This window comes from Solea senegalensis, linkage group LG7, assembly GCF_019176455.1.
Source record: "Solea senegalensis isolate Sse05_10M linkage group LG7, IFAPA_SoseM_1, whole genome shotgun sequence".
Classification (NCBI taxonomy): domain Eukaryota; kingdom Metazoa; phylum Chordata; class Actinopteri; order Pleuronectiformes; family Soleidae; genus Solea; species Solea senegalensis.
Genome location: NC_058027.1, coordinates 18400358 through 18417299, shown reverse-complemented (window position 1 = coordinate 18417299; position 16942 = coordinate 18400358). Strand labels below are relative to the sequence as shown.

The 16942-nt window shown below is 40.6% G+C and overlaps 1 protein-coding gene across 3 annotated transcripts; it reads right to left on the bottom strand.

Moving 5' to 3' along the window:
* Positions 1-1681: 1681 nt before the first annotated feature.
* ulk3 (unc-51 like kinase 3) lies at positions 1682-16702 on the bottom strand. Of its 3 annotated transcripts, none has more exons than XM_044030371.1 (17): positions 16546-16701; positions 15664-15809; positions 15157-15297; positions 14830-14950; positions 14335-14430; positions 14001-14144; positions 13470-13552; positions 12129-12284; positions 11882-11987; positions 11709-11749; positions 11422-11524; positions 10586-10650; positions 10013-10091; positions 8236-8285; positions 4890-4937; positions 4329-4392; positions 1682-3122 (listed from the first exon to the last, which is right to left on the bottom strand). In XM_044030371.1, exons 2-17 carry the CDS (start codon positions 15766-15768, stop codon positions 3106-3108), a joined length of 1419 nt encoding a protein of 472 aa, XP_043886306.1. In that variant the 5' UTR covers positions 15769-15809; positions 16546-16701; the 3' UTR covers positions 1682-3105. The 3 variants fall into 3 exon arrangements, with proteins under 3 accessions (XP_043886306.1, XP_043886307.1, XP_043886308.1); XM_044030372.1 differs by having other exon boundaries at positions 8236-8276; XM_044030373.1 differs by lacking the exons at positions 1682-3122; positions 4329-4392 and having other exon boundaries at positions 4918-4937; positions 8236-8280; positions 16546-16702.
* Positions 16703-16942: the final 240 nt, after the last annotated feature.

Sequence of the window (16942 nt, the reverse complement as noted above, 5' to 3'; positions counted from 1 at the left end):
AGTGCCGCAGAAGAACCCCACAGCTGAACACAGACTGTTCCGAGCGCACGTTCAAGCACAACATGTGACATTCTGCGATGGAAGCAGATGTTTGATGACTTTTATGTCTTTAACTCGTTTCAGTTCCAGCATCACTCTGTAACTTGCTGGTTCTGATTCCAACAGTTTTGAATCACTGAATATATCATGAACTCCTCCCAGTCACATCACAATGTCTTTAGTAACATGACTGAGGTTTTCATGTACAAGCACTTTGAATAGTTAAAAAACTATCAGAAAGCACACATATAGCAGTAATGGTTAATAAATTAATTAAACAAAGAATGAATATGCAATCAGCCGAAAAAGTGCAACTCACTGTAAAAAATTAACCCTTTAACACCGAGCATGTCGCAGGTGACATGTTTGCGCAAGCGCATTTTGCATAATTACAACATTTTGAATGAAAACATTCCAACGGTTTCTGAAAGCTGAGAAGTTGCATAGCCAACATGTGGTTATTACGGTCATTTCACTCTCACTGTTGCAGGAAGCCGCCGAATCAACGTCACCGGAGAGGAGAGAGTTGGAAAAACGGCTGTTGGACATTGAGACTAGTGGCTCTTTTCCACTATGGTCCCGGCACAGCACGGTTTAGGTTGGCTTTCCACTACAAAAAACAGTACCTACTCAACATGGGTGGAGTCACCACTGCACGGCTGCATGAAACTGCCGTGACTTTGTTTTACACGCGACACACAAACGAGTGACTCGTGACTTAAAGCAGTTGTTTTCAGTGTAACTGAATCATTAGAATCAGTTATTTGAAAGTGTGTGTTCAGCACAGACTGAAATACAGCGGCAGTGTTTGTGATGCCGCTCACCGGTCGTGATCAGCAGTGCTGATCTAACCAGACTCTTCTGTTAAATACTGAGGTTTTAGACATTTCTCTGTGAATTGTTGGAGATTAATCCACAGTTTTAGGATTGTTGAGTAGTTTTAACTGATCTACGGTTCGGCACTATTCAGCTGACGGCACTCTGACCAATCAGTGACCGGCAGGCTGGCGACGTCAGGCATAGCAACCACTCAGCGTGCGTGGAACCTCGCCAGAGCAGGTACTAAAATAGGTACCTGGTACCAGGTACTATGCTAGTGGAAACGCAACTTAACTGTGCTCAAATTTCAAAATTTGGTATTCATGTACAACTGCGGTGTTTTTTCTTCATTTTAACATGAATAAATTGTAAATAACTGCCAGATATTAAAAAGTTATTCTGGAAAAAAAAATGGGAAAAAGCACTTTTTCTGTCCCTTTCATGGTTAAAAAAGAAAAAAAGATTTATAGATGGACATTTTGGGGCTTACGTGTTAATTGGTTAAGAAAAACAAAGAGTTTTGTAGAATTCTTCTCTTGCATTTCATGTACCTTTTGAGATTTTTCAAATTAAGGTTCCATAGTTTTTCAAGCGTCCAAACAAATCATATAATTATAAAATGTCCTTACTTTCCCCCTGGCTGCTTTCCTCTCTCCTCCCCTGGTGGAGCAGAGCCAGCTGTTTCTGCAGAGTAGCCTTCCAGATGACGACGACGGCGAGGGAAGAGCAGCGCTTCTCCCACGACAGCACACTAATCTTTCCATAGGTTCAGAGAGACACGGCAGTTTACGTCTGCTGTTGACAAACTACAAGAGGCTTCAGGCACTTTTAATTTTTTATTTTCCACAGTGTTTCTCAATTAATAAATACCTTATCCTTATTATTATAAAATCACAGCTGTATAAACATTCAAATAAAAAAATAAAATAACACAGCAGTGTGGACACCTTGGCCAGGCAAATTACAGTATTTATATTTTTTCCCCTCATTTGACTTCAGTTTCACTTTGAACGTAATATTCACAGAGTAAAGCTCTCCGGTGCAGGTAAAGAAACGTATAGACCGGTCCATGAAGACCGACAACAGCGCGTGATATTAAGTCTGCTACAACTGTTTCAGAAGCTTGTGACCGTTTCACGGAGGCCCAGCTACACATTTTTCCTTGAGTGCCACAGCACACTGTAAGCCTCAAATCCCCGTCCGTTGCCAAACCTAAGAAAATGCAGGACTAGTGTAAATAAGGCAGAGGCCGCACCTCTCCAGTTTTCCCCTCATCGTGGTGGAGAGGGCTCCATCAGTGGAGAGGGCATGGTGAGCCTGTGGTTGACCCACAGTAAAGGCAGTGGGGAAGAGGATGGTGGTGGGAGGGGGTAAGGGGGGAGAGGGAGTATGTGCAAGTTTGGCAGGACCTCAATATAAAGTACTTACGACTTCAGTTAAAACTGTTGTGATACTTCACGTCACAGCTGACGTTTTATTATTATTTTTTTTTGCATTCTTTTTGCACACACTGCTAACACTTCCCACTGGCCCATAACGAGACAGCACTGTCTCAGTCTAACTACTTTACCATGACAGTGTGGTATTGTCATACAAGCGCTCCAACATTTACATATCAATGGTGTGGATTTGAGGCTACGCAGTTGCACCGACGCAGTGTAAAGTGCGGGGGAACTTTCACATTCACCAGTGTGCAGACCCAGAATTCAACAGCTATTTTACCAGCCAAACTTTGTTTTTTTAACTTCTAAACACAAAACGAGTTTTCACCAAACAAATCACCCAGTAGAAATACTGGTGACACTTGACATGAGAGTGCAGCATGGTAATCATTTGTAACACGGAGGTGATATTATGGCGATATGATCTTATTTCTAATTAAAATCCCAGCTTGTTTAACAAAGGTGTGGTAATAGGTTTATAATATTACAATAAATGTTATTTTCACAGTAATATCCAGCCGATGAACCTGCTTGGTGTTCAAAATTGATAAATGCCATATTATAAAGTTGAAATTCATCCTCACACACATTTACTGGTATTGCTATTACCATAATATTACATCCGTGTACATTAATACCATAAAATTACCATATTTTACTGTAAGGGCTTACTGAAACACTCCAGACAGACTGAGAGGATTAAATATAATTTGGGTGTGATGCAGGTTGGATTTGGCCCTGGTCGGTTGACCACTGCCGGCCGGATCCTCCGGTTCCCTGTTGGTTGTCGTGGTCAACGTCACAGTTACTGCAAACAGCAGGCTGAGGACACACAGTAGAGTGGCGTGTGTTAGGTTTCACTTTTTCAAGATATACAACATATTAATCATCCTGAATAGCAAAGGAAAAATGTTTTGAAAGGAGTGAATAAATACATTTTATTATTATTTATTGTGAATAACACAATGCTGTATATGGCAGGATAAAACCAGCCCCTAAGAATACCCATAAACTGATCAGAGAAGTGAAAATGCACATCCAACAAATGTCATCAAGCTTCGTGTTATGTTCCGTGTAAGCATCGCACCATAGAAATACCACTGCAGAGACTCAGGGAGGGTTTTCTGGGACATGTTAAGTGGACTTGGACACGTGAAATGTAAACATGTGAATATTCCGGTGTCACGTATTGGTGTAGTCCAAGTTCACCAGACAGACAGACATGGGTGTTGCTGTGACCCTTTCCAGTCTCGCTGCTGTTGGGTCGGTGCCAGCTCACAGTGCTGACTCTGCCATGGTTTTATTAAAATAACACCAGCAGCAGAGTAAGAACCCACGTTCTTGGTGAAACTTGAGCAGCCTCTAGAATCACTGGTGCCCTTCCCCCAGCCCCACTTTTCACATTTCCCCAGGAATTTCTTGCTAAGGACAGGATATTGTCTGGGCTTTAGGTATCCCAAGCTGAGACCCAGAAAATACTGGCAAAAAATGGTTATGTACATGAAGGCTATAGCTGGGGAAATTCAAGTATATTAGAATGGAAATTACATGAATAATAACATATTGTTTTTAATATAGTGTAGTAGTTTGTTTATAGTCTAAGAACAAAGACATTCAAGTTGATAAAATCTAAAAAAATGTTATGTTCTGAGCACTCTGACTCCTAAAGTGTAAGTAATGTGGATACTATGTAATACTAAGGAATCAAGGGTGTGTGTCTGCTGTTTGGGTGTTGGGTCACTTTCTGCTTGCACCAGGTCTCACTTTCACTGGGTTTAACAAGAGGGCAGAGGACAGAGCAGCCAGGGGCTGCAATGAAATGAAAGATCCAGCCAGTCCTGCAGGGAGGCCGGCATGGAATGAAAGAGAATGGCTCATATTTTATTTGTGGAAAAAATGTTCGCTGAAATGACATCTCATTACACCGAGAAGAAGACCATTCCTCACTAGCCACACCAGATCTCTACAGAGATACAGTATAATATGTCGGCAATGTTCTTAAAAAAAACACACACAGAGGGAACTCACAGCTTCTGACGGAGTCTGCAAGAGGCTCTCGATCCAGGGACACGTCTCGCTGAGTCTCCTGCATCTGAAGAATAAACACATGCAAATAATCACCTACAACTAACAAGCAGACAAGGACATGATGGTTTTACAATCCTGTACATCTAATAATTCTCTCTCTCTCTCTCTAGGGGTCGCCACAGCAGATCACCTGCTTTTTCAGTTGTCCACATATGGATGCCCTTCCTGATGCAGCCCTTCCCATTTATCTGGTTTAGGACCAGCACTAGGAGTAACAGTGGGATCTCTTTGGCTGAGTGTCCACCTAATCCATGGAGAGCAACGAGCATTGACACCTTATTTAGAGATACCACAGCCCTTGACCTGTCAGGATTTGAATCAACAACCCTCCGGTCATAAGCTAAGTTCCCTTCCTACACTATCAATAACATGTTTTTTATTTGGTTTGATGAGCACTGTTTTGCTAATAGTCTCGTTTTCAACGATATGTTCTGTGTTTTTAGATTTCTTCATGCAGTCCGAAGATGCACATCTTCAATTCTGGACGGGGACATTTCTTACCTTGATGTCCTTTTTGAGGTATTCAGCTCTGGTCATGAGGCTTTTAATCTGGTGAGACAGAAAAAAAAAAAAAAACACATTTAATTCCACTTTTTACATTTTACTGCGGGCCACACGGTGGGGTAGTGGTTAGCACTCTCGCCTTGCAGCGAGAAGACCCGGGTTTGAGCCCCGGTTGGAACAAGGGCCTTTCTGCATGGAGTTTGCATGTTCTCCCCGTGTGTGCGTGGGTTCTCTCCGGGTTCTCCGGCTTCCTCCCACAGTCCAAAAACATGCAGTGTGGGGATTAGGTAAATTGGACACTCTAAATTGACCGTAGGAGTGAGTGTGAGAGTGAATGGTTGTTTGTCTCTAGTTGTGTGTGGCCCTGCGATGGACTGGCGAACTGTCCAGGGTGTACCCCGCCTATCGCCCGATGTAGCTGAGATTGGCACAGCACCCCCCGCGACCCTCTGGTGGAGGATAAAGCGGTTAGATGATGACTGACATTTTACTGCAAATGTTTGCGCAGGCTGTTCTTGCCTCCTTTGATTTATATCAGTGTTTTGTTTTTTTTTCTTTTATCTCTCAGGATGGAAGTGTTGGTTGACTGGTCTAACTGTCCAACTCTTTCCAGGAATATCTTAACTTCTGGATTTACTGCCACGACACAGACGCAGACATTTGAAAGTACTTGACAATGAATCCTGTCTGTCATCATTGGTGCCTCTAAAGCCGAATAGCAATTAACTGACTTGTTCTTTTTATTGTAAGCTTACAGTGGTTTTCATGCTGCAGAATAGATTTGTGACCAATCAGATGCTTCTTGAAGGCATGGTCTAAAGTTTTGGCCAAAAGAGTCACAACCAAATACTGAATGAAGTCAAATGAAAAGCGTCAAAAAATACACATCTTGAATTAATACTTGAAGTATTTACAGCTTTTGCACATTACCATTTGTGTACATTATGTTATGTTAATAAGCTTCATTCCCTCTGGTGTAGACGATGATTCTTTCCATATCTCTCCCCCTTTTTAAAATAGTTTAAACCACCAGATGTATGTTCTGAGCTGCGCTTGTTTACTGGAGCGGGAGGCGTAATAACTTAAAGATGTGTGTAGACATAAACTCCGTGTCCAAATCAGATTAAAGTGATCTGCTCTGCTGATCTGATTCCTTTTTTTTTCCCATATGGTACAAATGTGCAAGTAGTAAGCGCTGTCATCATCTGCTGGAGGCTGCTCTTTACTTTAATCAGTGCTCTGGTGATGATGAAAGTTCTTGGCTGAACTTCATACCTAGTTGTATCACCACAATGTCACAGGGTGAGGCGAGTGCCCTCGGGCTTCACTGCAGCTACCTCTGAGGTTATAATGACTGGAGACCTTAACTGATGGCTTCCATGATGTCCCTTTAAAACACCAATCTTCTGCGGTAAATAATCAGTCTGGCCACAGATTTTTTAGTATCCAGCCCTGACCGTAAACTTATGTAGCCACAGCACTTTAATCATAATTCCTTTAATCACCACCTACAGTAAATGTGGCAGAAATCTACAGGGGTGAGCAAGGGACAAACTTACTGCGCAACATAGTGCATCGGGCTCAAAAAAGTCGTCACCACTCAACAGTTCGGCGTTCTCAGACTTTTATACTTCACTGTACAGCTACTGAAACACAGGACAACAGGTCCTCATGTATGTTCAACTATAATGGCACTACATTAACACAGGCTGGTTAGATCAAAGCTGTGGCCCACACATGGCAAGCCAGGATACTGAATTACAGCTTTGAAAGTCTAAAGTGAGCTCTACAGTAGATGTGAACGCACATGGAGACCAGTCATGTGCGGCATGTGTTGGCTCTTTTGGGTTCTCACATACACACATGCTTTCCATCTAATCCCCCGCCCCCGTCTCCTTAATGCTGTGTTAGATTATTACAGCCGCATCTGAATTTACTTAAGACGAGCAACCATAAAACTTCAAATAGGGAGGTCTATGAGGCCCACTCGAGCCTCCGTGCCCCTTGTGGGGTTTGTTGGTAAAATAATGTTGTCTGTTCGAGACTTAGTTGCAAGCTAAACAATGCACAAACACTGACAGCAGCCATACACATGTGTTTTACATGAGTCGGTCAAAAATGTTGGTAGTAGGATTACGTCAACGCTAGAGTTCATAATATCAACGCTAATATTTACATTATCAGTGCTAATAGTCCTTATTTCTGAAACATGCAGGCAGCAAATTTACTGGACCATATGTTTGTGTTGGCAACCAGGAAAGTTATAATTGGAAAAACAAAACAGGCGGTTAAAGGAATTACTATGCTGTTGAATATCAAACTGATTATTCATTAATTTTAACATATTATATATACACTATATTATGCCGTGTATCAGCATAAACTTAACAAAGAAGGTTCTCAGTCAGCACAAAGACTGTGCTTAGTCTCCAGTAATTAATTAATGGGAGTTTAAAACCGTAATGATGGATTTGCAATAACAACCTTTTATCACATCGCATGCAGTGCAGTATAATCATTAGATACACAACCTGACATTTAGTCCTTATTTACACATTCAGCAGTTGTGGAGAAACATTACTATGTCCAACACTTCCTGTCTTTTTAGTTATTTTTTCCACAACCTCCCAAGAGTCTCCGTAGAAGCTAAAAGCTCCATAACATTAATGACTTAGATCAGTGTTTTATGAGATTTTAGATTGGAAACCTACTTTTTAAACTATTGCATTCACAATATAAAACATTAGAAGAGCAAATATGTATATCCTATGACATTTATGAATATTTTTTTAACTGACATTTCTGTTATATTACTTTGAATGGGTATCTTTCAAAGAGACGCATATTTGAAAGAAATGATTAAAAACTTAATTGTACACATGAATAAATCTTAAGTAGGTAAAGACATTAGCAATTTTATCTGGTGACCTAAAAAAATCTCCCATGAACCAATGTGTGGGTTCCTGACCCAGTTTCTGGGGGGAAAAAAAACAACCTAAATAGTTTGTAAAGCTTCATGCAGCTGAAGGGACCAAGAGTTGGTTTATATTCCTCCACTACACGCATGTAACTCTATCCACACGGTAGTGTATCCTACAATTATGAAGTGGACAATGATGGATGTGTATGATGCAGTACTATAGATGACAAATAGTGTTATTTGGCTGAACAAGCCAAGTAACAAGCGCATACGACCTAAAGAAGGAGCTTCATTGGTCATGTGATGGAGCAACTAGTGTGTTGTGAGACCTAGATAATCAGCTGAGGGCTCATTGGCGGGTAAAAAAGAACAAGGTCTTCGTACCATGAGCACTCAACCAGAAGCCATTCCCGGCTCACTCACCTCACTGTGGAGCAGCTCTCTCCTGCGGCCCTGGGGCTCAGCTGCCTCACCAAGAAACAGAAGAAAAAAACATTAGACATTAATAATGAGGAGATGAAGGCAGGACAGAATCAGTTCACTACCTAATCACCTTGTTTGTTCAAGAAGGGGTCAACTACTACCTGATTGGATTTTTCTAGCATACAGACTGGGAGCTTAAGGGTGAAAATGATTCTAAAGTAGGGCAAAGTTTTCACAGTCGGTTCTCCTGGAGGGGAGAGTGACAGAGGGGTAGAGGAGAGGGGAGCAGGAGAAGGGGATTCTGTTGGCAAAGGCATGTTGGAAAGCTGCACAACAAAAGAGCTCCTCGCCAAACAAAGAACCAATGTTTTCTTCCCACAATCCTCCTGGTGGTTCTCTGATGTGCTGCTTAAGCGCCGCTGGTTGAGATGGCATGAGATTATATTACATCACAGATTACTGAGCCATGGAGAAGAACACGAACATTATCTTAAACAATTTTTGGGGGCTACACTCGCATATAGTAAGCACACACAGATATGTACCCAGATATAATCCTGATTATGTCAGTCCATCCCAAAATACAAATTCTGGGTACTCATTATTATTCCCTCTGTAACTTGCCAAACCTCTCAGTGCAGCAAATGGATTCATATTTTACCTATGACCAGTACAAGCACAGCAGTCTATGTATTTACTGCTACAAACCTACATAAACTTGTTTTTTTACATTTAACAAAGATAAATAAAAATTATAAGGAACAAATATACTGAGCACCTGTCATTTTTTTGTCGTGATAATAAAATTCTGGCATTAAATAACACTGAAATAGTATCATAATAGAGTACCAGCACTAAGTGGGTGAAATTCGGCGGGAACTGGCCTGAGCTGAATGATTCAAGCTCTCATCCATTAGTAAGATAATAGTTTTATTTGTTTCCAGTGTGCAATAACACAAAGAAATGAAGTGTGCTGCCTGAATAGGAAGCAGATGGCAGGACTTGCATACCACACACAGGGCGCTGGCACCAGCTCTCATTCCGGCTCAAAGCCACATGTGGATCACTCTATCCCACCTCTTCCATTAAGCCGATCTTCCAGATGAGCTCATGAGCCAGAGCTAATGAACGCCAGGCCACAGAGTCACTGGAGTCTCTTCTGTAGTTTCCCTGTGTGTTTGTCTGCCTTATTAAGTAAGTGTCTTTGTCTCTCTCCAAGCTGCTTCACCTTACTTGCTCTGTCAGTTTGTCTTTCATCCACTTAAATTACTTTCACCAGGTTATTTTCCTTCTCCCCGAGACAGAGTCTTTTTATATGCATCTCCCGAAATGTCTCTCTGTCTGGTTCAACGTCTGTCTGTTTTCCTCTTTCTGTCTCCACTTAAGTTTCTCTCTTGTCTATCCAAGTCATTTTGTCTCTCCTTTCCAGCCTTTTAGGTCAGCATAATTTTATTTGTGCCGCCATTTCTTAACCCGTCTCCGATTCTCGCTGTACCCTAAGCTCTATAAGAATGTCTAACCTCGTCTGCTTATTGTGTCATCTCTTCCTAACCCTCTCCAACTTTATCTATTCAGGTTCCTCTATCAGTTTTCCTTAATCACCAATGTGCACAGGTAGGATGCAACAACATTATGGTTTCAATTTCTTGCTCAAATACTACTGAGGGGTTCTTGACATTAAGCACTCAAATCTTGGTAAAAATGAAAAAGACCAACAGCAGAAAAGGACAGAATCATTTCATGAAGCTGTTGTGTATTGAAAGGAGAGTTTATCTACCTGCTAGCACCAAGAGTAGTTCCCCTAAACACTGCTGGTACATGTCCAAGGTCTCATGCTCATCCGCTCCACCCTCTTCCTATCAGGGAATAACAATTAGTCAACAGAATGCTTTGAAAGCTGCAGCGAATAACTTTTTTTTGTGGTTGTTGTCATTATTCTGTCTGGTTTTTGCAAATTATTTGTATGCTGCATCTTTTATCTGAAAACAGGTTCTGTCAAGAAGCTTTTATTTTTTGAGCAGTGAATTAACTTCTAAACCTTTTCAGTCAGACAGTTGTTTATTTTTAAAGGTACCACACTGGAGTTTAACAAATGAGACCTCAGAGATTCCTGCTGAGCCATTATAGTACTTCAATAATTCAACAAACTCAGTGCGGATACTGCCGGCGAGTTACCACTGCAAAAATGTTATTATTAATACTGTTTCACTCCTAAACAGTCTGTAATTAGTCACAGAAATAACACACCATGAGTTGTGTATGATTCAACCATTTCTCTTAAAAGATGTGGTTTGGAAGGCAGTGAGTGAAAGAGGGAAAGAGTTATCATCGTGCTCGGATCCCTTCTAACCTTAGAAATGGCAGTAGAGGCCATCTCCAAAGCAGCCAGCAGTCGTGGCTGGTCTCGAGACATTTCTGAAACAATAGAAAAACAGAAAAAAAGTCCTCATGTGTAAGACTTTATATCATCATCTATTGTAGTATCTAAAGACTCCAGTATTGTGGACTTAACACGCATTGATTCTTAAAGATTTACCAATATTTATTTTAGAGGAACAGGGTAATTAGGCACAAGTGTGCTTGAGAAAATCTTAAAATCCCCAAGAGAGGAAAAGGCAGCCAGTCTGCAGCTGACACAGTTCTCTGTAGCAGGAGAATAAAAAAATGACTTATTTTTACATGAGTCATTTGTGGGTCCGACATTTTTGCTTTCTTTAGTGGTGAACAACCACTTAAAGGGGCTTTGCAGCATTATAACACCATATTTTTTAAAAGCTTTGTGCTTTCAATCATTGTCTAGCACTTTATACTCCAGATGAGGGTCATGGAGCTGCTACAGGGCAAAAGGCACGGTGCCCCCTGGACAGATTGCCAGCCCATTACAGGGCCAACACAGGGCCGAACAACCATTCACTCTCACATTCACACCTATGGTCAATTTAGAGTGTCCACTTAACTTCTGCTTGTTTTTAAACTGTGGGAGGAAAACGGAGTGCCCAGAGAGAACATGCAATGTCCCTGGGCGACAGTGCTAGCCACTACTCCGCCATGTGAGTTTATTTTACTTTATTTGATTTTTTTGATTTCCTCATTTCATCTGATGAAAACCTAGATTTAATTTGTGACGTGGATGCCTGAATGTTGTGGTTCTGCCTCTGCACTGAGCTGTGTGTGTATGTGCGTTACCTCTTAGGACATCCCTGGAGGTTCTGGCCTCCTCAAAGCTCAGTCTGTTGTCTGAGGCCACCAGGGCTTTCAGCTCCTCGGCTCTGGACACATACTGCCTGACCTGCGGAAAGTCCTCTTACATTGACTTAATCACATCAACCACGCCATATGCTCTCCATCTACACCATATGGTATTCATAGAGCAGATTTAATTCCAAGTGAAAGCAACTGGAGCGTTAAAAAACAACAACAACTGAAAACAGAAAGTTATCCAAATGTGAATGGAGGACTGTTTTCAGGCGTACCTTCTGCCTGATGGCATCTTTCCGTTGTCGATCTACCTCGTCTGGAGAAGACAGAGAGGAAAGGTGTTTAATTTAGTGAATTTACTTTGCAAGTTTATTATGGTTAAAAAAAAGCAGTACATTGTTGAATCCTTGCTCTATAAACAGGATATGAGAGTGGCTGTTGCTCTTACAGTGAATAGCGGGGACAAAGTGCTCTAGGGCAGCACAGTACATAGAGAGAGCAGCAGGCCTCTCCCCCTCCTGGTCCTTCTGCACAGCCTGTGTGACCAGCTCTTTCTGAAAGAGAAAAGAGGAACTGGCATCACTGAATACACACAATTCATATATGCATTCAGAGTCATGTGTGGAGGCACATCGGGTAGGTATGAACCCAAACCACATGCCAACACATACTCCTCGTTCTTCGTATTCTCTTACCGCTTTCACAAGGCTCTCTGCACTTGGCATGTGCTCTAAATCCACAAAAGGGTGGGTGAAGAATTCCGCAAAGGTGATCCGGACATCTGGATTTCTCTCCAGCAGGCGCAGCAGAAGGTCCCTGCAGTCCTTGGATACCCTGGCCCCAGGAGGGAGCTCATGCACAAAACACAACCTTATTTAGTTACACTCAATCCACAGGGCAGTCCAAAGGAAAAGGACAGCACTTTTTTTTTTTTTGCCGGAGACCTTCTAGTCTCACATCACTGGCTTCTGTCAAAAGATGACCTTAAACCCCTCTGTGTGAATCCCTGGGTAATGGACCATATGCTAATGCAATCCAAAGTCTGAGCCTAATGCTTAGCACAAGAACTCAAGTGTTTTGCAAACCCTTTGTCATCAAGAGCACAGTTATCGGTTTTATTGTGGTGAACCAACTGTGGTTTGCATATGTAGCAAGCAAATCTGAAAACAGCAACAACTTTTAATTACCAGTGTGCAGTTAAACTAAGCATTAACATTCCTAATATCAAGAGTTAAGACATACCAAACATTGTCATTCCAACAGAGATTGTTAAATAACAAACTTAGTAATTGAAGTTGTATTTGTATTTATTTGTAGATCAAACTTTGGCATTTTGTGTTTCACAAATTTTTTTATGTATTTTAGAGTGTCACAAATATCTGTTCTACACCTGTGTTTGCAAATATACTAAGACATTTTTATTTGTATTCAGAAATAGTCTTTGATATGATGGATAAGCATGGATACGGTACAAGAAAGAAGCATGAAGCCAAGTGTCTCCAATGCCACCGCTTCTTAAGTGAACGGCAAGTATAGCGTGAAAGCATGACATCTAGTGGTTTTACGGTGAAAACAAATAGTCTGAGGAAATGTTTTGATTATATTTTTGGATGGCTATGCCTATGTAAACTTTACACAATTTCTCTTTTTAAAAGATGTATAAAAATGCATTTATGCAATACATGAGGCAACAGTACATGTAGAAATTCACTGTTTTACTGTTTTTATGCATACATTTAGATGTATATTGAGTACAAGTGAGCGGATAATGGTGAACGCAAAGAGGGACTATATCGATGTAAAATCATGAAACACTTTAGTTGGAGTTGCATCATCATGTCTATTTATTTTCCCAGTATCATATAAACAGTTATGGTCTTTAGGATGTTTAAACTACTGCTAGTCATATTTGTCATTTGCCACATTTCCATCCAAAATCATATATTTTAGGCCATATCCATGACTTCTCCAGTTTTTTTTTTTTATAATTTTCTTTATGCAGCGCTTCATCACAGGAAGAATCTTTTAAAACTTACCTCAATAGGTTGGTTACTCCGAATCTTCTCCTCCAATTCAGCGTAAGACTTTGATGCGAATGGCGCGCGCCCAAAAAGAGCCTCTACATTTAAATAAAAACAAGTGGAGACATAGGCAGTAATCACAATGTATTCATGATTAAAAATGTGTGTGCTGCTAGAAAAAGTGTTGAATATAGGATATGCATGATTTACATTATTCTCTTTACAAAGAGATCTGGCATTGGCGACTACTACATTTACACCGTTACGTTTTCTTTTAATCAAACAGCCTTTCTCAAGTTCAGTTTCTACATAGATGTCTACTAACAAGGAGTTTTCTTTACTGTAGTGGGCTGTATGATTTAATTGCATGCAGTGAGCTCTGCTATACAAATGAACGGATTAGTATTTTATTGTTGAAAGGCTTTGATATATATCCTACTGTGTAACACAAGGACAAAACAACTACAACAAGAAAGCAAAAACTGTCATTTGCAACGCTCTTCTTGTGTACTTGCTAAGGGTATTAACTGCATCGATGAAACTCACCATAGAAAATAACTCCAACTGACCAGAGATCCACCCTGGAGTCGTACTGACGTCGACACACCATCTCAGGAGCCATGTAAAGAGGAGAACCTCTCAGTGCACTCTGCTCATCCCATGGTGACATGTACTGAGCAAAACCAAAATCTGAGATTATAAACAACATGTTTACTGTGAGTGGTCCCAGGGAATACAACTCCTCTAACACTCCTGTAAAGCTCAACATTTATATACGTTATGTTTACAATGCAATGTACACAAATGTAGTTTATACAACAACAACAAAAAACTCTCGCTGTAAATATAACAACACAAATAGCATGACACATGAGATCACCTGCTAGTTTGAGAGCAGAGCCACTGAGAAGAATATTCTGAGGTTTCAAGTCCAGGTGTGAGATATTTCGTTCATGGAGAAACTGGAGGGCACAGGCTGTTTACACAGATATAATGAGAGTAATAGCATTACTAAATTCTATCTGCACCAGAGAACTCTTATAACTTTCCTGTGCAAATACAGTATCTCATGTGACAAATTATAAAAAGTCATCATCATATCTTGTGTGTGCATTAACCCTGACAAGTTTTCCAAATAATTCACATGTGAGAACAGCCAAATATGTTTTATAATTCTGTAAACACAGAAGAGAAGTATGCAATACAAACAGTTTTAATGTAAGTTGTAGCATAGCCAGTTTAACTTCATGCTTACACAGAGATTTCTTTAAAAAAAAAAATGGACACAAGTTCTAAGCTACACTTTCTTAATATTTGACAACCAGAAAATGTAATGTGAACATTTTTTTTGCAAACAGGTCTGGAGATTTCTCACCTATCTGTTGCAGAAAGCGCCGAGCCACACTTTCAGATAAAATCCTGCGACTGCGGATGAATCTGGAGAGATCTCCACCCGAGCACCACTCCAAAATCAGATATATGTTCTCAGCATCCCACTATTGAAAGAGATGTCCATTTATGTAAGTAATCTAACAGTACCTCAGCTTGTTGTGAGGTTTTCGCTGTCTAGGCCATGAATGAATCAAGATTTACAGCTTGTCTACTGCTAACCCGTCAGATGTTTTAAACTGACAAAGCTATTCCTATGCTCATATTATTTCATTAGTTAGAAAAAATAATAGAAAAGTGTCAATGAACTCACCTGAAAATCTTTGAGTTGAACTATATGAGGATGATGCACAGTCTTGAGGATTTCAATCTCAGTGAGTAAGTTTTCTGTAGAAGTCTTGTTTAGAGTCTTCTTCTCAACCACCTTCACTGCCACCACCTCACGACTGTCCCCCTGCAGTAGCACCGTCAGAAATTCTAGGCAACTTTCAACTTTCACATTTATCCACAAAACTAAATTGGGCTTAACATAGTGCCTGCAAGTGGTAATGGCTGCAGAGACAGTGTGGACTATTATAGCTTGAAGGATTGTAGAGAGCAGATTTACTAATATATATATGTACAGTACACTGAAATACCATTGGTGATGTTAATGGCAAATCGTTGACAATAAACTATTAATAATTAACAGTTAATATGACACTGGTTAAGAACAAGAAACCTCAATGTTGTGCACTGAAAACAAACCTTAAACATGATACATGAATGATTCTGTTTGAGTTTGCTGTTTGTGGTGTATCCCAAGACTCTACACACTTACCTTTCTGTAGGCTTTATAGACTGTCGCGTAAGAACCACTGCCGAGCCGCTCTGTGAGGATGAAGTCTGCCAGTTTTGGGGGAGCATAGCTTGAGGCTGAGGCCATGGTGACAACAGCAACATCAAATTTCCCAAGAAGATACGGTGCTGCAAAGATCAAATTGCTTTAGATAGCACATGCATGGACTGATCTGATCTCTTTGCTCTTTGCTGTCTTTCTTTTTGATGTTGTTTGTATTTGTAATTTATGACTTGTTTTCATGTACAGCCAAAGACAAAGTGCCACATTGTGAACCTCGAACCTTCAAGGGTCAACGTGGTGACGTTAGTATTACCGTTGTCTTAATAACAGGGTTACATTTTAAAGACAAAGTCAATCTGTATCAATTCATTTCAGGGGTGTACTGTACTCATTATCGTAGGGAAGCACTTTTTAAAAGCAAAACACACACACACTAAGCCAGGTTTCCATGCCTTATAACAGCAACGATGACATGTACATTATCAATAATACAGAGTTTAATGTGCAGCCTCTAAAAGAGAAAGTGAATTGGCCCTCACTGTGACTGATTTGTTTATAAAGTTCAATTCATCATTTCGTTGTTTACTATCAATTGGTGTATCCCGAATACAGGTCAGCAATAGTCTTTTTAAGGGTATTAAACCTTACAGTAACGAGTATTTTTGTTAGTAATCGGTTTGTGAGCTATAACTAGCTTTACGTCTAGCTAGCTACTAACATGTATGTGTGTATGGGGGGCTGTTAGCTAACATGTATGCGCCTCATGCAGCGTGACTTGTCAAGTGTGGGTTAGTGTTAGTCATAAACAAACGAAACCTGTGTAGACAGACGTGTCCGCTACGGTACTACGAAGCCACTTACCTCCAGGCTGACAAGTCCACAACACATGGATGAGGATCGGCTGTTTACATGGACTCAGGCCGGGCTGAGGGGCGGGGTCATAGGCGGAACTATCAGTCACGCTGTCGTCAGGAAAACACGTTACTACCTCCAGGCGTCACCACGAGGTTACTGCAAAGTATAGGATAAATTTTTATTACACCCATGATAAATATTATAAACAAATCAATAAATAAAAATTTTTGAGTCAACATTCCCAACAATTTAAATCTCTATTACGTCTCTCTGTCTTGTGTGTCTGTCAGCCTGATGTCATGGCAACCGTTAGTGTCGCTTTTAAGTTAGCTGAGCCAATAGAGAGGCGACGCAAGGCATTTAAATTCTAGGCTTTTATTTTCAGCACACCCTCACCGGAAGT